The sequence below is a fragment of the Anomaloglossus baeobatrachus genome, chromosome 6, assembly GCF_048569485.1.
Source record: "Anomaloglossus baeobatrachus isolate aAnoBae1 chromosome 6, aAnoBae1.hap1, whole genome shotgun sequence".
Lineage (NCBI taxonomy): Eukaryota > Metazoa > Chordata > Amphibia > Anura > Aromobatidae > Anomaloglossus > Anomaloglossus baeobatrachus.
Genome location: NC_134358.1, coordinates 578,438,395 through 578,465,392, shown reverse-complemented (window position 1 = coordinate 578,465,392; position 26,998 = coordinate 578,438,395). Strand labels below are relative to the sequence as shown.

General features: G+C 50.6%; 1 protein-coding gene across 19 annotated transcripts in view; it reads left to right on the top strand.

The window, feature by feature from the left end:
* The window catches only part of OBSCN (obscurin, cytoskeletal calmodulin and titin-interacting RhoGEF), an 882,373-nt gene that overhangs the window by 83,637 nt on the left and 771,738 nt on the right, over positions 1 to 26,998 (top strand). For all 19 annotated transcript variants that reach the window (XM_075315914.1, XM_075315911.1, XM_075315913.1 and 16 more), the window contains exon 2: positions 4,263 to 5,396. In XM_075315914.1, coding sequence (XP_075172029.1) covers positions 4,271 to 5,396 — 1,126 coding nt within the window. In that variant the 5' untranslated portion in view covers positions 4,263 to 4,270. The remainder of the gene's footprint in view (positions 1 to 4,262; positions 5,397 to 26,998) is intronic.

The window sequence follows — 26,998 nt, the reverse complement described above, 5'->3', positions numbered from 1 at the left end:
CACCAGAGTTCTAAAAGCAATGGCATAAGAACTAGTGGATAACGAACCCTGAGATAGATCTAACAGTCTCAGGGCCGCATCATGGGTAACCTGCGGACCCATGAATACCGCCTTAAGAGCATCAAGAAAGTCTTGATGTCTCAGAGTAACCACATCAGAGCGCTCCCATAGGGGAGTTGCCCATTCTAAGGCTTTGTCCTGAAGTAAGGAGATGATAAAGCCTACTCTGGACCTCTCAGTAGAGAAGCGAGAAGAGTTGACCTCTAGGTGTATCTGACACTGACTAATGAAACCACGACATGATCTGGCATCGCCAGAATATCTGTTTGGCAGAGCAAGTCGAGGATCATGTGCAGATGTCACCATGGTCTGAGGTTTATCCTCTATACTCTTGAGCCGTGACTCAAGTACTTGTATGTAATGGTGTAACTGCTGATATTCTGCCATAACTGCCAGACCCTTGGCTCAGTCCTAATGTTACGGGGGGCTGTCTGATAATAACTTAAAGGAGTATCAGACAGTCAGGGTCCACCGTGCAAAGACTCTGCTGCAGACTATGGCAGAGTGCAATACCTCTGTTAACTCACAGAAGGATATAATAAGTAAGTAAAGCAATTCCTCCCTTACTTGGAGGGTGTGTGGAATGATCTCTGTTAATAATCACAGAGACAAAGGCAATGTGTGCGAAATGGCACCTACCTAGGTCCGCTCTTCTAGTGGTGCAAAAGAGACGAACAGCAGCGTAAGCCGCACAAAGCTCCTACCTGCGTTCGCTCCACTAGTGTGCGAGGACACGAACCACTAGATATGGCACCTGCCTAGGTCCGCTCTTCTAGTGGTGCAAAAGAGACGAACAGCAGCGTAAGCCGCACAAAGCTCCTACCTCTGTTCGCTCCCCTAGTGTGCGAGGATACGAACAACTGCCAGACGCAGTATAAGGAACGTTACCCTAGCGGCAACGTCCACCTACGAGTCGAATCACAAGGCCCAGCCAGACCATGTGCCTCAGGCACCTGCCTATGTCCGCTCCCCTAAGAGGTAAGGATACGGACAGCAGCCGAAGCTGTAAGGTATAAGAACGCTACCCTGCCGGTAGCGCTCACCTAGCATAGACAGAGGAATGCCTAGAGGAACGTGCACAGGGCGTCTACCCTCATGCATGAACCAAGAGGACTGAGCGCCATGCGGCGTGTGTCAGGGTCTTATATAGACTCTGTGCCTCATCCAAGATGGAGGACACCAGAGCCAATCGGCTGCCAGAACGACAAGAGTGACGTCATGCTGGCCTATCACCGAGCAAGGCGTCACAAGCACATGACCAGCGACCAATCGGCATAGAAGGTGTCAGAGACATGTGACCTCGTGTCAGCGATGATGTCACCCGCACATGTGCAATGGCTCCAAGATAGAACTTAGTCTCCAGCGCTCGCACATGTGCAGTAGCAAGAAATCTGGACTTAGTCTCCAGCGCTCGCACATGTGCAGTAGCAAGAAATCTGGACTTAGTCTCCAGCGCTCGCACATGTGCAGTAGCAAGAAATCTGGACTTAGTCTCCAGTGCTCGCAGCAACCGTAACAATTGTACTGACTCTGTACAGTATTCACACAGTACTGGAGTCCATTCCTACCGGAGGTATGGCAAACCTCCACACACTGACTCCAGTCAGTGTCAGTGAACCCCTTTCACTTAGAGATTCCTTCATGAAGTGTAGCAACTTCCTCACATAGACCATGTGTCAAACAAACAGACACCATTTTAAAAACATGAGACTCAAACATGAGTGGAGGTATGTGGATAGCCAGACCCACCCATCTCTCCAGCTATCCGTTAACCTGTCCCTGGAACACCCCAATAAGGCTCGTGGCACTACAGATACCAGAGCAGACCTCCAGGTTTACACCACCACAAAGCAGCAACAGATACAACTGAAAAACTGCAGCAAGCAGCCCCATCACTGTCACATGGCTGGAATCAAAGTCTGTCCTATATCCTGCTACTCTCAGCAAAAACCTGGCGACAGATATAGTGCTAACATGTTAGTGGTCATCAGGAATCTATATTAGTAGTCTGTCTTTAAGAAACCCTTTAAGGTATTAGACTGTAACAGTTTAGTTTATATTGGCTTGTTTTTCTGTAATTTTCCCAGACAGCTGGACTTATAGCTCTCTTATCAATGTTTACTGAGAATGTGCGCGTGTTTATATGGTAAAACATCTGAAACCAGGAGCTTTTGGCATGTCTCATCCGGTGACGTATTTGTCTGATGTAGATTGGCCACTCAGAAGAGGGATATTATATTGATTCCACATTGTACATTCACAGCTCAGTAAAACCTCATTCACATGTAGCAATAAATCTGCTGGTGGATTTGGGGCTGCAGCAGATTCTCTTCAGTACATAGGGGTGATATCTGTGCAAATTCACATCATCCCAGATCCATGTAGATGTAACTGTCATGTGCAATGTAGTCAGCAGTGAGAATTACTATATTCCTGATAATATACTCCTCAGCTGCTGCAGAACCTCGTCCTGGAGAGTATTACATGTCAATCATTGGCAGGGACCTTCTGTACAGATGTCCTCTGTAGTGACAGAGATAATCGGTGCCTGTCCTCCTTACAGTCAGCGCATTCTGCAGCCAGTATCATTTACATATGTCTCTGGATCGCCTGCAGCGTTGTGTGGTGCAATCGTCAGCGCGGCATCCAGCAGTCATACGACACCATCCGCACATAGTGCAAGCGCTCCTCTCTGCCGCCGCACTCCGCTGAGCTGGGACCTTTAGGGTCTTTATATAAGTCACCAGATCCCGGGGGGGGGAGACGCACTGCGCTGCAGAACATGAGAGGGGAGCTGCGGACACCGGAGACACATAACAGGGGGATTAGGGGGCTATTTTCGCAGCAACATTTACTGTTTCCTTTCTAAGCACATTAAAGGTGACGAGGAATGAGAGAGGTGACATTGAGCCTGACATTAACAAGAAAGTATGCCCGTACCAAGGACAGAAGTGGCCGCCACACTGCCACCGCCAAACTGCCACCGCCACACTGCCACCGCCAAACTGCCACCGCCACACCGCCACCGCCACAGTGCCACCGCTACACTGCCACCGCCACACTGCCACCGCCAAACTGCCACCGCCAACCTGCCACCGCCACAGTGCCACCGCCACTGCCACCACCACACTGCCACCGCCACTGCCACCGCCGCACTGCCACCGCCACACTGCCACCGCCACACTGCCACCGCCACACTGCAACATCTCCTCCTACTGACCATTCCCTATGTGTAGACTGCTCCTGCAAAATCCATTGTTCTGTCTCCTACTGCTGTGCGGTTACTGTCTCTTGTCTCCTCCCATGTTGTCTCTATGTCTGGTCTCCTCCTCCCTCGTTGTCCCTGTGTCCAGTCTCCTCCTTCCCTGTTGTCCCTGTGTCTGGTCTTCTCCACCCTTGTTGTCCCTGTGTCCGGTCTCCTGCCTTGTTTTCCCTGTGTCCAATCTCCTCCTTCGTTGTTGCTGTGTCCGGTCTCCTCATCCCAATTTGTCCCTGTGTCAAGTCTTCTCCTCCTTCACTGTCCCTGTGTCTGGTCTTCTCCTCCTTCACTGTCCCTGTGTCTGGTCTTCTCTCTCCTTGTCCCTGTGTCTGGTCTTCTCTCTCCTTGTCCCTGTGTCCTGTCTCCTGCACCCTTGTTGTCCCTGTGTCCTGTCTCCTTCTCCCTTGTTGTCCCTGTGTACGGTCTCCTCCTTCACTGTCCCTGTGTCCAGTCTTCTCTTCTCTCGTTGTCCCTGTGTCCGGTATCCTCCTCACTTGTTGTCCCTGTGTCCGGACTCCTCCTCCCTCGTTGTCCCGGTGTCAAGTCTTCTCCTTTTTCACTGTCCCTGTGTCTGGCCTTCTCCTCCCTTGTGGTCCCTGTGGACGGTCTCCTCCTCCCTCGTTGTCCCTGTGTACGGTATACTCCTCCCTCGTTGTCCCTTTGTACGGTATCCTCCTCCCTCGTTGTCCCTGTGTACAGTCTCCTCCTTCGCTGTTTCTGTACTCTTTATTTTCCATCCCGGTGTTATTTCTCTCTTCCATTACTCACATCTGGAGCTGCTGTGACATGTCTTCCTCTAGCCCTTGTCCTCGGATTCCCATAAGAGGATATCTCATGCAGTGTGGCGGCGACTTTCCACACAAGTGTGTAATAATGATATGTGATCCTCTGGATCTTTCTCTATTCTGTATCTTTCCTTCTAATAATTCTGATCTCTTTCCAGATATCACAATGGATCCCAGTTTGTTCAGCGGGGTGCCACGCTTTCTCACCAGACCCAAGGCCTTCATGATGTCAGTGGGAAAAGATGCCACCTTGAGTTGTCAGATTGTCGGGAATCCTGTGCCCACAGTCACCTGGGAGAAGGATAAGCTCCAGATCGCATCCGGAGGTCGCTTCAAGATGGTGCAGGATGGAGAACTCTACCAGCTGACCATCTACGACTTATCCTTTGAGGACAGCGGTCAATACATCTGCCGAGCCATCAACAACATTGGGGAGGCATTTGCCGCGGTCACAGTGAAGGTGGGAGAGGAGAACGCTGTGGTGGAGTGTGCACCATACTTTATTCTGAAGCCGAGTACCTCCCGAGTGAGTCTGGGAGAAGACGCCACCTTCCAATGCCGGGTACAGGGCCAGCCATCACCAGTGGTAACGTGGGAGAAAGATGGCCGACAGGTGGGAACAGCCGCCGATTCCAACCGCCTACGTGTAGAGTCTCAGGGAGGATCCAGCTCTCTACGCGTCCATTGTGTTCGGTTTTCAGACAGTGGAACTTACCTGTGTCGTGCAGAGAACTCTGTTGGCCAAGCCAAGGCCTCTGCCTCACTGTCTGTCGACTCTTTTAGCAATCTTAATGTGAACAGTACCAGCGCTGTGGAGTCTTCATATGGTAAAACCGCCTCGCTGCTGTCTCACCTCCAGAAACGGCGCGAGGAGATACGGAAAACCGACATTTCCATTATGGGCTCCTACGAATCAAACCTTATGGGCTATGGAGCTTTGGATACATTGACCGGTCTGGGATTATCTCTAGATTATGAAAGGGCAGCCACCCTTACACCCAAAATAAACCGCGAAGGTACCATGAGCGTCCTCACCCGCACCTGCACCGTGACGGAGGGAAAACACGCCAAGATGAGCTGCTTCGTCACCGGTGAACCCAAACCTGAGATTGTGTGGAAGAAGGACGGAGCGGTGATCTCGGAGGGCCGGAGACACGTGGTGTACGAGGACGAGCAGGAGAACTTTGTGCTGAAAATCTTATTCTGCAAACAGATTGACAACGGGCTGTACACGTGCACCGCGTCCAACCTGGCCGGCCAGACCTACAGCTCCGTGCTGGTGATAGTCAAAGGTGAGTGGCGGCATATTGCTGAGGACAATACGGGGCTCTGCTTTGTCTTCTCCATCCGGTTTGCCGAATCCTTTTGTATCCTGGAGAACCCAGTTAACTGGAGAAACAGTTCTTAAAGGGAACCTGTCATGAAAATGTATGTAATTTGGCGCCACTTTAGCGTAGCCTTTTTATTATTTTGGTACTTCTCCTTTCTCGCTCTCTGCTGCCCCCAGTACTTGGAAGAAACAGTTGAGATTACTCCACGCATTGTGAGAATGAGTTCTGGACCATGAACGCTCCTTCACCTCTGATTTATATGAATGGTGTCTCCTACGTCATCTGCAGAGCCAGCCAAATCTCACACCTGCGCCATTGACCTGTAGAGCGGCGCATGCGCAGAGGATCAGTTACTGATGCCTTCAGCAGATGTGAATCGCGCATTCGCCGGTCTCCTGACACTAAATTTGGCTGAATCTGTAGATGAGACCTCATCAATGTCAAGAGGTGCAGGCACTAAGCATGGCCCATAGACACCATCGCCTACCGCTTCTTACTAGGTATGCGGAGCAGCGGGGAGACTGCGGAAGGGTTGTAGAGAAGTCAAAAACCGGCTTGTAGAGTGTGGGCTCCGATTTACAGAGGGGAAAACCCTATACAGAGCTCACTATGACTTATACAATGCCCAATCCTTCTAACAAGGGGAAGCGCCACTAGGAGCAGCGGTGTGGGCACCGGGGGGAGAAAGAAAGACATGGGGGGTCCTAAAGCATAAGGAATCACCAGTATCATACAGAGCACGTCAGCAAACGGGAGCAAATTAAGATCACCCTAGTGGACTCCATTGCGCCATATAAAGTTCCCCCTTCAATCACTGATTGGCCAGAATACATAAGCCCCGCCCTCCAGACATTTGACATACAGGACACTTCCTAATAGAAGTCAGGGACTAGAGAATGTATCATGTGACCTCTCTTGGGTCTTCTAATTGGATTACAGGTTTATCAAGTGAGTTCTGTGAGGGCCAGTCAGGTGTGCGTATATTAATATTTATACAGTATATATATATATATATATACACACACACACATATATATATAGAGCAGGTGAAAAATATATTGAACTTGTCACCAGTTTTGTGAGTAAATCTATTTCTAATTTTCTTAAGTTGATATTCCCAGGAATTTCTCACCAGATGTCATTACCATCCCATCCAATCCTCACAAGCAGAGAAAGCGAACCACCGCTGTCCATAAATTATGTGTAATAATGAGAAATAAGACAGGGAAAAAGCACTGAACACATGAAGAAAGAGCGATGCACAAAGTCCTGACACCTGCTGAAATCTGTCCGGAATTAGAAAACAATTCTGCCACTTAGTGAAATATACACAAGAAACATCTCATAATGGGTAAAAGCAATGAGGGAAAAAGTATTGAACATGTTATTGAAACTGCATTGTTCAGGTGGATATTGGCCCATTCTTCCGCACACACACTCCTCACATCCTGTATGGAGACACTAGTCCCTGCATTGTTCAGGTGGATATTGGCCCATTCTTCCGCACACACTCCTCACATCCTGTATGGAGACACTAGTCACCTGCATTGCTCAGGTGGATTTTGGCCCATTCTTCCGCACACACTCCTCACACCCTGTATGGAGACACTAGTCACCTGCATTGCTCAGGTGGATTTTGGCCCATTCTTCCGCACACACTCCTCACACCCTGTATGGAGACACTAGTCACCTGCATTGCTCAGGTGGATTTTGGCCCATTCTTCCACACACACTCCTCACATCCTGTATGGAGACACTAGCCGCCTGCATTGCTCAGGTGGATTTTGGCCCATTCTTCCGCACACACTCCTCACATCCTGTATGGAGACACTAGCCGCCTGCATTGCTCAGGTGGATTTTGGCCCATTCTTCCGCACACACTCCTCACATCCTGTATGGAGACACTAGTCACCTGCATTGCTCAGGTGGATTTTGGCCCATTCTTCTGCACACACTCCTCACATCCTGTATGGAGACACTAGTCATCTGCATTGCTCAGGTGGATTTTGGCCCATTCTTCCACACACACTCCTCACATCCTGTATGGAGACACTAGTCACCTGCATTGCTCAGGTGGATTTTGTCCCATTCTTCCACACACTCCTCACATCCTGTATGGAGACACTAGTCACCTGCATTGCTCAGGTGGATTTTGTCCCATTCTTCCGCACACACTCCTCACATCCTGTATGGAGACACTAGTCACCTGCATTGCTCAGGTGGATTTTGGCCCATTCTTCCACACACACTCCTCACATCCTGTATGGAGACACTAGTCGCCTGCATTGCTCAGGTGGATTTTGGCCCATTCTTCCGCACACACTCCTCACATCCTGTATGGAGACACTAGTCACCTGCATTGCTCAGGTGGATTTTGGCCCATTCTTCCACACACACTCCTCACATCCTGTATGGAGACACTAGTCACCTGCATTGCTCAGGTGGATTTTGTCCCATTCTTCCACACACTCCTCACATCCTGTATGGAGACACTAGTCACCTGCATTGCTCAGGTGGATTTTGTCCCATTCTTCCACACACTCCTCACATCCTGTATGGAGACACTAGTCACCTGCATTGCTCAGGTGGAATGTGGCCTATTCTTCTGCACACACTCCTCACATCCTGTATAGAGACACTAGTCGCCTGCATTGCTCAGGTGGATTGTGGCCTATTCTTCTGCACACACTCCTCACATCCTGTATAGAGACACTAGTCGCCTGCATTGCTCAGGTGGATTGTGGCCTATTCTTCTGCACACACTCCTCACATCCTGTATAGAGACACTAGTCGCCTGCATTGCTCAGGTGGATTTTGGCCCATTCCTCCACACACACTCCTCACATCCTGTATGGAGACACTAGTCACCTGCATTGCTCAGGTGGATTTTGGCCCATTCTTCCGCACACACTCCTCACATCCTGTATGGAGACACTAGTCACCTGCATTGCTCAGGTGGATTTTGGCCCATTCTTCCGCACACATTCCTCACATCCTGTATGGAGACACTAGTCGCCTGCATTGCTCAGGTGGATTTTGGTCCATTCTTCTGCACACACTCCTCACATCCTGTATGGAGACACTAGTCACCTGCATTGCTCAGGTGGATTTTGTCCATTCTTCCGCACACACTCCTCACATCCTGTATGGAGACACTAGTCACCTGCATTGCTCAGGTGGAATGTGGCCTATTCTTCTGCACACACTCCTCACATCCTGTATAGAGACACTAGTCGCCTGCATTGCTCAGGTGGATTGTGGCCTATTCTTCTGCACACACTCCTCACATCCTGTATGGAGACACTAGTCACCTGCATTGCTCAGGTGGATTGTGGCCTATTCTTCTGCACACACTCCTCACATCCTGTATGGAGACACTGGTCACCTGCATTGCTCAGGTGGATTTTGGCCCATTCTTCCGCACACACTCCTCACATCCTGTATGGAGACACTAGTCACCTGCATTGCTCAGGTGGATTTTGGCCCATTCTTCCACACACACTCCTCACATCCTGTATGGAGACACTAGTCACCTGCATTGCTCAGGTGGATTTTGGCCCATTCTTCCGCACACACTCCTCACATCCTGTATGGAGACACTAGTCACCTGCATTGCTCAGGTGGATATTGGCCCATTCTTCCGCACACACTCCTCACATCCTGTATGGAGACACTAGTCGCCTGCATTGCTCAGGTGGATTTTGGTCCATTCTTCTGCACACACTCCTCACATCCTGTATGGAGACACTAGTCACCTGCATTGCTCAGGTGGATTTTGGTCCATTCTTCTGCACACACTCCTCACATCCTGTATGGAGACACTAGTCGCCTGCATTGCTCAGGTGGATTTTGGTCCATTCTTCCGCACACACTCCTCACATCCTGTATGGAGACACTAGTCACCTGCATTGCTCAGGTGGATTTTGGTCCATTCTTCTGCACACACTCCTCACATCCTGTATGGAGACACTAGTCGCCTGCATTGCTCAGGTGGATTTTGGCCCATTCTTCCGCACACACTCCTCACATCCTGTATGGAGACACTAGTCGCCTGCATTGCTCAGGTGGATATTGGCCCATTCTTCCGCACACACTCCTCACATCCTGTATGGAGACACTAGTTGCCTGCATTGCTCAGGTGGATATTGGCCCATTCTTCCGCACACACTCCTCACATCCTGTATGGAGACACTAGTCGCCTGCATTGTTCAGGTGGATATTGGCCCATTCTTCCGCACACACTCCTCACATCCTGTATGGAGACACTAGTCGCCTGCATTGCTCAGGTGGATCTTGGCCCATTCTTCCGCACACACTCCTCACATCCTGTATGGAGACACTAGTCACCTGCATTGCTTAGGTGTATTTTGGCCCATTCTTCCGCACACACTCCTCACATCCTGTATGGAGACACTAGTCACCTGCATTGCTCAGGTGGATTTTGTCCCATTCTTCTGCACACACTCCTCACATCCTGTATGGAGACACTAGTCACCTGCATTGCTCAGGTGGATTTTGGTCCATTCTTCCGCACACACTCCTCACATCCTGTATGGAGACACTAGTCACCTGCATTGCTCAGGTGGATTTTGGTCCATTCTTCCGCACACACTCCTCACATCCTGTATGGAGACACTAGTCGCCTGCATTGCTCAGGTGGATTTTGGTCCATTCTTCCGCACACACTCCTCACATCCTGTATGGAGACACTAGTCACCTGCATTGCTCAGGTGGATTTTGGTCCATTCTTCCGCACACACTCCTCACATCCTGTATGGAGACACTAGTCACCTGCATTGCAAAGGTGGATTTTGGCCCATTCTTCCGCACACACTCCTCACATCCTGTATGGAGACACTAGTCGTCTGCATTGCTCAGGTGGATTTTGGTCCATTCTTCCACACACACTCCTCACATCCTGTATGGAGACACTAGTCACCTGCATTGCTCAGGTGGAATGTGGCCTATTCTTCTGCACACACTCCTCACATCCTGTATAGAGACACTAGTCGCCTGCATTGCTCAGGTGGATTGTGGCCTATTCTTCTGCACACACTCCTCACATCCTGTATGGAGACACTGGTCACCTGCATTGCTCAGGTGGATTTTGGCCCATTCTTCCGCACACACTCCTCACATCCTGTATGGAGACACTAGTCACCTGCATTGCTCAGGTGGATTTTGGCCCATTCTTCCACACACACTCCTCACATCCTGTATGGAGACACTAGTCACCTGCATTGCTCAGGTGGATTTTGGCCCATTCTTCCGCACACACTCCTCACATCCTGTATGGAGACACTAGTCACCTGCATTGCTCAGGTGGATATTGGCCCATTCTTCCGCACACACTCCTCACATCCTGTATGGAGACACTAGTCGCCTGCATTGCTCAGGTGGATTTTGGCCCATTCTTCCGCACACACTCCTCACATCCTGTATGGAGACACTAGTCGCCTGCATTGCTCAGGTGGATATTGGCCCATTCTTCCGCACACACTCCTCACATCCTGTATGGAGACACTAGTTGCCTGCATTGCTCAGGTGGATATTGGCCCATTCTTCCGCACACACTCCTCACATCCTGTATGGAGACACTAGTCGCCTGCATTGTTCAGGTGGATATTGGCCCATTCTTCCGCACACACTCCTCACATCCTGTATGGAGACACTAGTCGCCTGCATTGCTCAGGTGGATCTTGGCCCATTCTTCCGCACACACTCCTCACATCCTGTATGGAGACACTAGTCACCTGCATTGCTTAGGTGTATTTTGGCCCATTCTTCCGCACACACTCCTCACATCCTGTATGGAGACACTAGTCACCTGCATTGCTCAGGTGGATTTTGTCCCATTCTTCTGCACACACTCCTCACATCCTGTATGGAGACACTAGTCACCTGCATTGCTCAGGTGGATTTTGGTCCATTCTTCCGCACACACTCCTCACATCCTGTATGGAGACACTAGTCACCTGCATTGCTCAGGTGGATTTTGGTCCATTCTTCCGCACACACTCCTCACATCCTGTATGGAGACACTAGTCGCCTGCATTGCTCAGGTGGATTTTGGTCCATTCTTCCGCACACACTCCTCACATCCTGTATGGAGACACTAGTCACCTGCATTGCTCAGGTGGATTTTGGTCCATTCTTCCGCACACACTCCTCACATCCTGTATGGAGACACTAGTCACCTGCATTGCTCAGGTGGATTTTGGCCCATTCTTCCGCACACACTCCTCACATCCTGTATGGAGACACTAGTCGTCTGCATTGCTCAGGTGGATTTTGGTCCATTCTTCCGCACACACTCCTCACATCCTGTATGGAGACACTAGTCACCTGCATTGCTCAGGTGGATTTTGGCCCATTCTTCCACACACACTCCTCACATCCTGTATGGAGACACTAGTCGCCTGCATTGCTCAGGAGGATTTTGGCCCATTCTTCCGCACACACTCCTCACATCCTGTATGGAGACACTAGTCACCTGCATTACTCAGGTGGATTTTGGCCCATTCTTCCGCACACACTCCTCACATCCTGTATGGAGACACTAGTCACCTGCATTGCTCAGGTGGATTTTGGCCCATTCTTCCGCACACACTCCTCACATCCTGTATGGAGACACTAGTCACCTGCATTACTCAGGTGGATTTTGGCCCATTCTTCCGCACACACTCCTCACATCCTGTATGGAGACACTAGTCACCTGCATTGCTCAGGTGGATTTTGGCCCATTCTTCCGCACACACTCCTCACATCCTGTATGGAGACACTAGTCGCCTGCATTGCTCAGGTGGGATTTTGGCCCATTCTTCCACACACACTCCTCACATCCTGTATGGAGACACTAGTCACCTGCATTGCTCAGGTGGATCTTGGCCCATTCTTCCGCACACACTCCTCACATCCTGTATGGAGACACTAGTCACCTGCATTGTTCAGGTGGATTTTGGCCCATTCTTCCGCACACACTCCTCACATCCTGTATGGAGACACTAGTCGCCTGCATTGTTCAGGTGGATTTTGGCCCATTCTTCCGCACACACTCCTCACATCCTGTATGGAGACACTAGTCGGCTGCATTGTTCAGGTGGATTTTGGCCCATTCTTCCACACACACTCCTCACATCCTGTATGGAGACACTAGTCGCCTGCATTGTTCAGGTGGATTTTGTCCCATTCTTCCGCACACACTCCTCACATCCTGTATGGAGACACTAGTCGCCTGCATTGCTCAGGTGGATCTTGGCCCATTCTTCCGCACACACTCCTCACATCCTGTATGGAGACACTAGTAATCTGCATTGCTCAGGTGGATTTTGGCACATTCTTCCACACACACTCCTCACATCCTGTATGGAGACACTAGTCGCCTGCATTGCTCAGGTGGATTTTGGCCCATTCTTCCGCACACACTCCTCACATCCTGTATGGAGACACTAGTCACCTGCATTGCTCAGGTGGATTTTGGTCCATTCTTCTGCACACACTCCTCACATCCTGTATGGAGACACTAGTCGCTTGCATTGCTCAGGTGGATTTTGGCCCATTCTTCCGCACACACTCCTCACATCCTGTATGGAGACACTAGTCGCCTGCATTGTTCAGGTGGATTTTGGCCCATTCTTCCACACACACTCCTCACATCCTGTATGGAGACACTAGTCACCTGCATTGCTCAGGTGGATTTTGGCCCATTCTTCTGCACACACTCCTCACATCCTGTATGGAGACACTAGTCGACTGCATTGCTCAGGTGGATTTTGGCCCATTCTTCCGCACACACTCCTCACATCCTGTATGGAGACACTAGTCACCTGCATTGCTCAGGTGGATTTTGGCCCATTCTTCCGCACACACTCCTCACATCCTGTATGGAGACACTAGTCACCCGCATTGCTCAGGTGGATATTGGCCCATTCTTCTGCACACACTCCTCACATCCTGTATGGAGACACTAGTCGCCTGCATTGCTCAGGTGGATTTTGGTCCATTCTTCCACACACACTCCTCACATCCTGTATGGAGACACTAGTCCCTGCATTGCTCAGGTGGATTTTGGTCCATTCTTCCACACACACTCCTCACGTCCTGTATGGAGACACTAGTCGCCTGCATTGCTCAGGTGGATTTGGCCCATTCTTCTGCACACACTCCTCACATCCTGTATGGAGACACTAGTCGTCTGCATTGCTCTGGTGGATTTTGGCCCATTCTTCCGCACACACTCCTCACATCCTGTATAGAGACACTAGTCACCTGCATTGCTCAGGTGGATTTTGGCCCATTCTTCCGCACACATTCCTCACATCCTGTATGGAGACACTGGTCACCTGCATTGCTCAGGTGGATTTTGGCCCATTCTTCCGCACACACTCCTCACATCCTGTATGGAGACACTAGTCGCCTGCATTGCTCAGGTGGATTTTGGCCCAGTCTTCCGCACACACTCCTCACATCCTGTATGGAGACACTAGTCGCCTGCATTGCTCAGGTGGATTTTGCCATTCTTCCACACACACTCCTCACATCCTGTATGGAGACACTAGTCGCCTGCATTGCTCAGGTGGATTTTGGCCCATTCTTCTGCACACACTCCTCACATCCTGTATGGAGACACTAGTCACCTGCATTGCTCAGGTGTATTTTGCCCCATTCTTCCGCACACACTCCTCACATCCTGTATGGAGACACTAGTCGCCTGCATTGCTCAGGTGGATTTTGGCCCATTCTTCCACACACACTCCTCACATCCTGTATGGAGACACTAGTCGCCTGCATTGCTCAGGTGGATTTTGGCCATTCTTCCACACACACTCCTCACATCCTGTATGGAGACACTAGTCGCCTGCATTGCTCAGGTGGATTTTGGCCCATTCTTCTGCACACACTCCTCACATCCTGTATGGAGACAATAGTCACCTGCATTGTCAGGTGGATTTTGGCCCATTCTTCCGCACACACTCCTCACATCCTGTATGGAGACACTAGTCGCCTGCATTGCTCAGGTGGATTTTGGCACATTCTTCTGCACACACTCCTCACATCCTGTATGGAGACACTAGTCCCTGCATTGCTCAGGTGGATTTTGGCCCATTCTTCCACACACACTCCTCATATCCTGTATGGAGACACTAGTCGCCTGCATTGCTCAGGTGGATTTGGCCCATTCTTCCACACACACTCCTCACATCCTGTATGGAGACACTAGTCCCTGCATTGCTCAGGTGGATTTTGGCCCATTCTTCCGCACACACAATCCTCACATCCTGTATGGAGACACTAGTCGCCTGCATTGCTCAGGTGGATTTTGGCCCATTCTTCCGCACACACACTCCTCACATCCTGTATGGAGACACTAGTCCCTGCATTGCTCAGGTGGATTTTGTCCCATTCTTCCGCACACACTCCTCACATCCTGTATGGAGACACTAGTCGCCTGCATTGCTCAGGTGGATTTGGCCCATTCTTCCACACACACTCCTCACATCCTGTATGGAGACACTAGTCACCTGCATTGCTCAGGTGGATTTTGGCCCATTCTTCCACACACACTCCTCACATCCTGTATGGAGACACTAGTCGCCTGCATTGCTCAGGTGGATTTTGGCCCATTCTTCTGCACACACTCCTCACATCCTGTATGGAGACACTAGTCACCTGCATTGCTCAGGTGGATTTAGGTTCATTCTTCCGCACACACTTCTCACATCCTGTATGGAGACACTAGTCACCTGCATTGCTCAGGTGGATTTTGGCCCATTCTTCCGCACACACAATCCTCACATCCTGTATGGAGACACTAGTCACCTGCATTGCTCAGGTGGATTTTGGCCCATTCTTCTGCACACACTCCTCACATCCTGTATGGAGACACTGGTCGCCTGCATTGCTCAGGTGGATATTGGCCCATTCTTCCGCACACACTCCTCACATCCTGTATGGAGACACTAGTCACCTGCATTGCTCAGGTGGGTTTTGGCCCATTCTTCCGCACACACACTCCTCACATCCTGTATGGAGACACTAGTCGCCTGCATTGCTCAGGTGGATTGTGGCCCATTCTTCCGCACACACTCCTCACATCCTGTATGGAGACACTAGTCGCCTGCATTGCTCAGGTGGATTTTGGCCCATTCTTCCGCACACACACTCCTCACATCCTGTATGGAGACACTAGTCGCCTGCATTGCTCAGGTGGATTTTGGGCATTCTTCATTACACACACTCCTCACATCCTGTATGGAGACACTAGTCACCTGCATTGCTCAGGTGGATTTTGGCCCATTCTTCCGCACACACTCCTCACATCCTGTATGGAGACACTAGTCACCTGCATTGCTCAGGTGGATTTTGGCCCATTCTTCCGCACACACTCCTCACATCCTGTATGGAGACACTAGTCACCTGCATTGCTCAGGTGGGTTTTGGCCCATTCTTCCGCACACACACTCCTCACATCCTGTATGGAGACACTAGTCACCTGCATTTCTCAGGTGGATTTTGGCCCATTCTTCCGCACACACTTCTCACATCCTGTATGGAGACACTAGTCGCCTGCATTGCTCAGGTGGATTTTGGCCCATTCTTCCACACACACTCCTCACATCCTGTATGGAGACACTAGTCACCTGCATTGCTCAGGTGGATTTTGGTCCATTCTTCCACACACACTCCTCACATCCTGTATGGAGACACTAGTCACCTGCATTGCTCAGGTGGATTTTGGTCCATTCTTCCACACACACTCCTCACATCCTGTATGGAGACACTAGTCGCCTGCATTGCTCAGGTGGATTTTGGCCCATTCTTCCGCACACACTCCTCACATCCTGTATGGAGACACTAGTCACCTGCATTTCTCAGGTGGATTTTGGCCCATTCTTCCGCACACACTTCTCACATCCTGTATGGAGACACTAGTCGCCTGCATTGCTCAGGTGGATTTTGGCCCATTCTTCCACACACACTCCTCACATCCTGTATGGAGACACTAGTCACCTGCATTGCTCAGGTGGATTTTGGTCCATTCTTCCACACACACTCCTCACATCCTGTATGGAGACACTAGTCACCTGCATTGCTCAGGTGGATTTTGGTCCATTCTTCCACACACACTCCTCACATCCTGTATGGAGACACTAGTCGCCTGCATTGCTCAGGTGGATTTTGGCCCATTCTTCCACACACACTCCTCACATCCTGTACGGAGACACTAGTCGCCTGCATTGCTCAGGTGGATTTTGGCCCATTCTTCCACACTCACTCCTCACATCCTGTATGGAGACACTAGTCGCCTGCATTGCTCAGGTGGATTTTGGTCCATTCTTCCGCACACACTCCTCACATCCTGTATGGAGACACTAGTCACCTGCATTGCTCAGGTGGATTTTGGTCCATTCTTCCACACACACTCCTCACATCCTGTATGGAGACACTAGTCGCCTGCATTGCTCAGGTGGATTTGGCCCATTCTTCCACACACACTCCTCACATCCTGTATGGAGACACTAGTCGCCTGCATTGCTCAGGTGGATTTGGTCCATTCTTCCGCACACACTCCTCACATCCTGTATGGAGACACTAGTCCCTGCATTGCTCAGGTGGATTTTGGCCCATTCTTCCGCACACACAATCCTCACATCCTGTATGGAGACACTAGTCGCCTGCATTGCTCAGGTGGATTTTGGCCCATTCTTCCGCACACACAATCCTCACATCCTGTATGGAGACACTAGTCGCCTGCATTGCTCAGGTGGATTTTGGCCCATTCTTCCGCACACACACTCCTCACATCCTGTATGGAGACACTAGTCGCCTGCATGGCTCAGGTGGATTTTGGCCCATTCTTCCGCACACACTCCTCACATCCTGTATGGAGACACTAGTCGCCTGCATTGCTCAGGTGGATTTGGCCCATTCCTCCACACACACTCCTCACATCCTGTATGGAGACACTAGTCACCTGCATTGCTCAGGTGGATTTGGCCCATTCCTCCACACACACTCCTCACATCCTGTATGGAGACACTGGTCACCTGCATTGCTCAGGTGGATTTTGGCCCATTCTGCCGCACACACTCCTCACATCCTGTATGGAGACACTAGTCACCTGCATTGCTCAGGTGGATTTTAGTCCATTCTTCCGCACACACACTCCTCACATCCTGTATGGAGACACTAGTCCCTGCATTGCTCAGGTGGATTTTGGCCCATTCTTCCGCACACACTCCTCACATCCTGTATGGAGACACTAGTCACCTGCATTGCTCAGGTGGATTTTGGCCCATTCTTTCGCACACACTCCTTACATCCTGTATGGAGACACTAGTCGCCTGCATTGCTCAGGTGGATTTTGGCCCATTCTTCCGCACACACTCCTCACATCCTGTATGGAGACACTAGTCGCCTGCATTGCTCAGGTGGATTTTGGCCCATTCTTCCGCACACACTCCTCACATCCTGTATGGAGACACTAGTCCCTGCATTGCTCAAGTGGATTTTGGCCCATTCTTCTGCACACACACTCCTCACATCCTGTATGGAGACACTAGTCGCCTGCATTGCTCAGGTGGATTTTGGCCCATTCTTCCGCACACACTCCTCACATCCTGTATGGAGACACTAGTCGCCTGCATTGCTCAGGTGGATATTGGCCCATTCTTCCACACACACTACTCACATCCTGTATGGAGACACTAGTCACCTGCATTGCTCAGGTGGATATTGGCCCATTCTTCCGCACACACTCCTCACATCCTGTATGGAGACACTAGTCGCCTGCATTGCTCAGGTGGATATTGGCCCATTCTTCCGCACACACTCCTCACATCCTGTATGGAGACACTAGTCCCTGCATTGCTCAGGTGGATATTGGCCCATTCTTCCGCACACACTCCTCACATCCTGTATGGAGACACTAGTCGCCTGCATTGCTCAGGTGGATTTTGGCCCATTCTTCTGCACACACACTCCTCACATCCTGTATGGAGACACTAGTCGCCTGCATTGCTCAGGTGGATTTTGGCCCATTCTTCCACACACACTCCTCACATCCTGTATGGAGACACTAGTCGCCTGCATTGCTCAGGTGGATATTGGCCCATTCTTCCGCACACACTCCTTACATCCTGTATGGAGACACTAGTCGCCTGCATTGCTCAGGTGGATTTTGGCCCATTCTTCCACACACACTCCTCACATCCTGTATGGAGACACTAGTCGCCTGCATTGCTCAGGTGGATTTTGGTCCATTCTTCCACACACACTCCTCACATCCTGTATGGAGACACTAGTCGCCTGCATTGCTCAGGTGGATATTGGCCCATTCTTCCACACACACTACTCACATCCTGTATGGAGACACTAGTCACCTGCATTGCTCAGGTGGATATTGGCCCATTCTTCCGCACACACTCCTCACATCCTGTATGGAGACACTAGTCGCCTGCATTGCTCAGGTGGATATTGGCCCATTCTTCCGCACACACTCCTCACATCCTGTATGGAGACACTAGTCCCTGCATTGCTCAGGTGGATATTGGCCCATTCTTCCGCACACACTCCTCACATCCTGTATGGAGACACTAGTCGCCTGCATTGCTCAGGTGGATTTTGGCCCATTCTTCTGCACACACACTCCTCACATCCTGTATGGAGACACTAGTCGCCTGCATTGCTCAGGTGGATTTTGGTCCATTCTTCCACACACACTCCTCACATCCTGTATGGAGACACTAGTCGCCTGCATTGCTCAGGTGGATATTGGCCCATTCTTCCACACACACTCCTCACATCCTGTATGGAGACACTAGTCACCTGCATTGCTCAGGTGGATATTGGCCCATTCTTCCGCACACACTCCTCACATCCTGTATGGAGACACTAGTCCCTGCATTGCTCAGGTGGATATTGGCCCATTCTTCCACACACACTCCTCACATCCTGTATGGAGACACTAGTCGCCTGCATTGCTCTGGTGGATTTTGGCCCATTCTTCTGCACACACACTCCTCACATCCTGTATGGAGACACTAGTCGCCTGCATTGCTCAGGTGGATTTTGGTCCATTCTTCCACACACACTCCTCACATCCTGTATGGAGACACTAGTCGCCTGCATTGCTCAGGTGGATTTTGGCCCATTCTTCCGCACACACTCCTCACATCCTGTATGGAGACACTAGTCCCTGCATTGCTCAAGTGGATTTTGGCCCATTCTTCCGCACACACTCCTCACATCCTGTATGGAGACACTAGTCACCTGCATTGCTCAGGTGGATTTTGGCCCATTCTTCCACACACACTCCTCACATCCTGTATGGAGACACTAGTCGCCTGCATTGCTCAGGTGGATTTTGGTCCATTCTTCCACACACAAACTCCTCACATCCTGTATGGAGACACTAGTCGCCTGCATTGCTCAGGTGGATTTTGTCCCATTCTTCCGCACACACTCCTCACATCCTGTATGGAGACACTAGTCGCCTGCATTGCTCAGGTGGATATTGGCCCATTCTTCCACACACACTACTCACATCCTGTATGGAGACACTAGTCACCTGCATTGCTCAGGTGGATATTGGCCCATTCTTCCGCACACACTCCTCACATCCTGTATGGAGACACTAGTCGCCTGCATTGCTCAGGTGGATTTTGGCCCATTCTTCCGCACACACTCCTCACATCCTGTATGGAGACACTAGTCACCTGCATTGCTCAGGTGGATTTTGGCCCATTCTTCCGCACACACTCCTCACATCCTGTATGGAGATACTGGTCGCCTGCATTGCTCAGGTGGATTTTGGCCCATTCTTCCACACACACTCCTCACATCCTGTATGGAGACACTAGTCCCTGCATTGCTCAGGTGGATTTTGGCCCATTCTTCCGCACACACAATCCTCACATCCTGTATGGAGACACTAGTCACCTGCATTGCTCAGGGGGATTTTGGCCCATTCTTCCGCACACACAATCCTCACATCCTGTATGGAGACACTAGTCACCTGCATTGCTCAGGTGGATTTTGGCCCATTCTTCCGCACACACTCCTCACATCCTGTATGGAGACACTAGTCACCTGCATTGCTCAGGTGGGTTTTGGCCCATTCTTCCGCACACACACTCCTCACATCCTGTATGGAGACACTAGTCGCCTGCATGGCTCAGGTGGATTTTGGCCCATTCTTCCGCACACACTCCTCACATCCTGTATGGAGACACTAGTCACCTGCATTGCTCAGGTGGATTTGGCCCATTCCTCCACACACACTCCTCACATCCTGTATAGAGACACTAGTCACCTGCATTGCTCAGGTGGATTTTGGTCCATTCTTCCGCACACACTCCTCACATCCTGTATGGAGACACTAGTCGCCTGCATTGCTCAGGTGGATTTGGCCCATTCTTCTGCACACACTCCTCACATCCTGTATAGAGACACTGGTCACCTGCATTGCTCAGGTGGATTTTGGTCCATTCCTCCGCACACACTCCTCACATCCTGCATGGAGACACTGGTCACCTGCATTGCTCAGGTGGATTTTGGCCCATTCTTCCGCACACACTCCTCACATCCTGTATGGAGACACTAGTCACCTGCATTGCTCAGGTGGATTTGGCCCATTCTTCCGCACACACTCCTCACATCCTGTATGGAGACACTAGTCGCCTGCATTGCTCAGGTGGATTTTGTCCCATTCTTCCGCACACACTCCTCACATCCTGTATAGAGACACTAGTCGCCTGCATTGCTCAGGTGGATTTTGTCCCATTCTTCCGCACACACTCCTCACATCCTGTATGGAGACACTAGTCGCCTGCATTGCTCAGGTGGATTTGGCCCATTCTTCCACACACACTCCTCACATCCTGTATGGAGACACTAGTCCCTGCATTGCTCAGGTGGATTTTGGCCCATTCTTCCGCACACACTCCTCACATCCTGTTTGGAGACACTAGTCGCCTGCATTGCTCAGGTGGATTTTGGCCCATTCTTCCGCACACACTCCTCACATCCTGTATGGAGACACTAGTCGCCTGCATTGCTCAGGTGGATTTTGGCCCATTCTTCCGCACACACTCCTCACATCCTGTATGGAGACACTAGTCCCTGCATTGCTCAGGTGGATTTGGGCCCATTCTTCCGCACACACTCCTCACATCCTGTATGGAGACACTAGTCACCTGCATTGCTCAGGTGGATTTTGGTCCATTCTTCCGCACACACTCCTCACATCCTGTATGGAGACACTAGTCGCCTGCATTGCTCAGGTGGATTTTGGCCCATTCTTCCGCACACACACTCCTCACGTCCTGTATGGAGACACTAGTCACCTGCATTGCTCAGGTGGATTTTGGCCCATTCTTCCGCACACACTTCTCACATCCTGTATGGAGACACTAGTCACCTGCATTGCTCAGGTGGATTTTGGCCCATTCTTCCGCACACACTCCTCACATCCTGTATGGAGACACTATTCATCTACATTGCTCAGGTGGATTTTGGCCCATTCTTCCGCACACACTCCTCACATCCTGTATGGAGACACTAGTCGCCTGCATTGCTCAGGTGGATTTTGGCCCATTCTTCTGCACACACACTCCTCACATCCTGTATGGAGACACTAGTCGCCTGCATTGCTCAGGTGGATTTTGGCCCATTCTTCCGCACACACTCCTCACATCCTGTATGGAGACACTAGTCTCCTGCATTGCTCAGGTGGATTTTGGCCCATTCTTCTGCACACTCTCCTCACATCCTGTATGGAGACACTAGTCACCTGCATTGCTCAGGTAGATTTTGGCCCATTCTTCCGCACACACTCCTCACATCCTGTATGGAGACACTAGCCGCCTGCATTGCTCAGGTGGATTTGGCCCAGTCTTCCGCACACACTCCTCACATCCTGTATGGAGACACTAATCACCTGCATTGCTCAGGTGGATTTTGGCCCATTCTTCTGCACACACTCCTCACATCCTGTATGGAGACACTAGTCGCCTGCATTGCTCAGGTGGATTTTGGTCCATTCTTCTGCACACACTCCTCACATCCTGTATGGAGACACTAGTCGCCTGCATTGCTCAGGTGGATATTGGTCCATTCTTCCGCACACACTCCTCACATCCTGTATGGAGACACTAGCCGCCTGCATTGCTCAGGTGGATTTGGCCCAGTCTTCCGCACACACTCCTCACATCCTGTATGGAGACACTGGTCACCTGTATTGCTCAGGTGGATTTTGGTCCATTCTTCCACACACACTCCTCACATCCTGTATGGAGACACTGGTCACCTGTATTGCTCAGGTGGATTTTGGTCCATTCTTCCACACACACTCCTCACATCCTGTATGGAGACACTAGTCACCTGCATTGATCAGGTGGATATTGGCCCATTCTTCCGCACACACTCCTCACATCCTGTATGGAGACACTAGTCCCTGCATTGCTCAGGTGGATTTTGGTCCATTCTTCCACACACACTCCTCACATCCTGTATGGAGACACTGGTCACCTGTATTGCTCAGGTGGATTTTGGTCCATTCTTCCACACACACTCCTCACATCCTGTATGGAGACACTAGTCGCCTGCATTGCTCAGGTGGATTTTGGCCCATTCTTCACACACATTCCTCACATCCTGTATGGAGACACTAGTTACCTGCATTGCTCAGGTGGATTTTGGCCCATTCGTCCGCACACACTCCTCACATCCTGTATGGAGACACTAGTTACCTGCATTGCTCAGGTGGATATTGGCCCATTCTCCCACACACTCACTCCTCACATCCTGTATGGAGACACTAGTCACCTGCATTTCTCAGGTGGATTTTGGCCCATTCTTCCGCACACACTCCTCACATCCTGTATGGAGACACTAGTCACCTGCATTGCTCAGGTGGATATTGGGCCATTCTTCCGCACACTCACTCCTCACATCCTGTATGGAGACACTGGTCACCTGCATTGCTCAGGTGGATTTTGGCCCATTCTTCTGCACACACTCCTCACATCCTGTATGGAGACACTAGTCGCCTGCATTGCTCAGGTGGATTTTGGCCCATTCTTCTGCACACACTCCTCACATCCTGTATGGAGACACTAGTCACCTGCATTTCTCAGGTGGATTTTGGCCCATTCTTCCGCACACACTCCTCACATCCTGTATGGAGACACTAGTCACCTGCATTGCTCAGGTGGATATTGGGCCATTCTTCCGCACACTCACTCCTCACATCCTGTATGGAGACACTGGTCACCTGCATTGTTCAGGTGGATTTTGGCCCATTCCTCCACACACACTCCTCACATCCTGTATAGAGACACTAGTCACCTGCATTGCTCAGGTGGATTTTGGCCCATTCTTCCGCACACACTCCTCACATCCTGTATGGAGACACTAGCCGCCTGCATTGCTCAGGTGGATTTGGCCCAGTCTTCCGCACACACTCCTCACATCCTGTATGGAGACACTAATCACCTGCATTGCTCAGGTGGATTTTGGCCCATTCTTCTGCACACACTCCTCACATCCTGTATGGAGACACTAGTCACCTGCATTGCTCAGGTGGATTTTGGTCCATTCTTCTGCACACACTCCTCACATTCTGTATGGAGACACTAGTCACCTGCATTGCTCAGGTGGATATTGGTCCATTCTTCCGCACACACTCCTCACATCCTGTATGGAGACACTAGTCGCCTGCATTGCTCAGGTGGATTTTGGCCCATTCTTCCGCACACACTCCTCACATCCTGTATGGAGACACTAGTCGCCTGCATTGCTCAGGTGGATTTTGGCCCATTCTTCCACACACACTCCTCACATCCTGTATGGAGACACTAGCCGCCTGCATTGCTCAGGTGGATTTGGCCCAGTCTTCCGCACACACTCCTCACATCCTGTATGGAGACACTAGTCACCTGCATTGCTCAGGTGGATTTTGGCCCATTCTTCCGCACACACTCCTCACATCTTGTATGGAGACACTAGTCCCTGCATTGCTCAGGTGGATTTTGGTCCATTCTTCCACACACACTCCTCACATCCTGTATGGAGACACTGGTCACCTGTATTGCTCAGGTGGATTTTGGGCCATTCTTCCACACACACTCCTCACATCCTGTATGGAGACACTAGTCACCTGCATTGATCAGGTGGATATTGGCCCATTCTTCCGCACACACTCCTCACATCCTGTATGGAGACACTAGTCACCTGCATTGCTCAGGTGGATTTTGGTCCATTCTTCTGCACACACTTCTCACATCCTGTATGGAGACACTAGTCACCTGTATTGCTCAGGTGGATTTTGGTCCATTCTTCCACACACACTCCTCACATCCTGTATGGAGACACTAGTCACCTGCATTGATCAGGTGGATATTGGTCCATTCTTCCGCACACACTCCTCACATCCTGTATGGAGACACTAGTCGCCTGCATTGCTCAGGTGGATTTTGGTCCATTCTTCCGCACACACTCCTCACATCCTGTATGGAGACACTAGTCATCTGCATTGCTCAGGTGGATTTTGGCTCATTCTTCCGCACACACTCCTCACATCCTGTATGGAGACACTGGTCCCTGCATTGCTCAGGTGGATTTTGGCTCATTCTTCTGCACACACTCCTCACATCCTGTATGGAGACACTAGTCACCTGCATTGCTCAGGTGGATTATGGCCATTCTTCCGCACACACTCCTCACATCCTGTATGGAGACACTAGTCACCTGCATTGCTCAGGTGGATTTTGGCCCATTCTTCCGCACACACTCCTCACATCCTGTATGGAGACACTAGTCACCTGCATTGCTCAGGTGGATTTTGGCCCATTCTTCCGCACTCACTCCTCACATCCTGTATGGAGACACTAGTCACCTGCATTGCTCAGGTGGATTTTGGCCCATTCTTCCGCACACACTCCTCACATCCTGTATGGAGACACTGGTCACCTGCATTGCTCAGGTGGATTTTGGCCCATTCCTCCACACACACTCCTCACATCCTGTATGGAGACACTAGTTACCTGCATTTCTCAGGTGGATATTGGCCCATTCTCCCACACACTCACTCCTCACATCCTGTATGGAGACACTAGTTACCTGCATTGCTCAGGTGGATTTTGGCCCATTCTTCCGCACACACTCCTCACATCCTGTATGGAGACACTAGTTACCTGCATTGCTCAGGTGGATATTGGCCCATTCTCCCACACACTCACTCCTCACATCCTGTATGGAGACACTGGTCACCTGCATTGCTCAGGTGGATATTGGCCCATTCTCCCACACACACACTCCTCACATCCTGTATGGAGACACTAGTCACCTGCATTTCTCAGGTGGATTTTGGCCCATTCTTCCGCACACACTCCTCACATCCTGTATGGAGACACTAGTCACCTGCATTGCTCAGGTGGATATTGGGCCATTCTTCCGCACACTCACTCCTCACATCCTGTATGGAGACACTGGTCACCTGCATTGCTCAGGTGGATTTTGGCCCATTCTTCTGCACACACTCCTCACATCCTGTATGGAGACACTAGTCGCCTGCATTGCTCAGGTGGATTTTGGCCCATTCTTCTGCACACACTCCTCACATCCTGTATGGAGACACTAGTCACCTGCATTGCTCAGGTGGATTTTGGCCCATTCTTCCGCACACACTCCTCACATCCTGTATGGAGACACTAGCCGCCTGCATTGCTCAGGTGGATTTGGCCCAGTCTTCCGCACACACTCCTCACATCCTGTATGGAGACACTAATCACCTGCATTGCTCAGGTGGATTTTCGCCCATTCTTCTGCACACACTCCTCACATCCTGTATGGAGACACTAGTCACCTGCATTGCTCAGGTGGATTTTGGTCCATTCTTCTGCACACACTCCTCACATCCTGTATGGAGACACTAGTCACCTGCATTGCTCAGGTGGATATTGGTCCATTCTTCCGCACACACTCCTCACATCCTGTATGGAGACACTAGTCACCTGCATTGCTCAGGTGGATTTTGGTCCATTCTTCCACACACACTCCTCACATCCTGTATGGAGACACTAGTCACCTGCATTGCTCAGGTGGATTTTGGTCCATTCTTCCACACACACTCCTCACATCCTGTATGGAGACACTAGTCGCCTGCATTGCTCAGGTGGATTTTGGCCCATTCTTCCACACACACTCCTCACATCCTGTATGGAGACACTAGCCGCCTGCATTGCTCAGGTGGATTTGGCCCATTCTTCCGCACACACTCCTCACATCCTGTATGGAGACACTAGTCACCTGCATTGCTCAGGTGGATTTTGGCCCATTCTTCCGCACACACTCCTCACATCTTGTATGGAGACACTAGTCCCTGCATTGCTCAGGTGGATTTTGGTCCATTCTTCCACACACACTCCTCACATCCTGTATGGAGACACTGGTCACCTGTATTGCTCAGGTGGATTTTGGGCCATTCTTCCACACACACTCCTCACATCCTGTATGGAGACACTAGTCACCTGCATTGCTCAGGTGGATTTTGGCCCATTCTT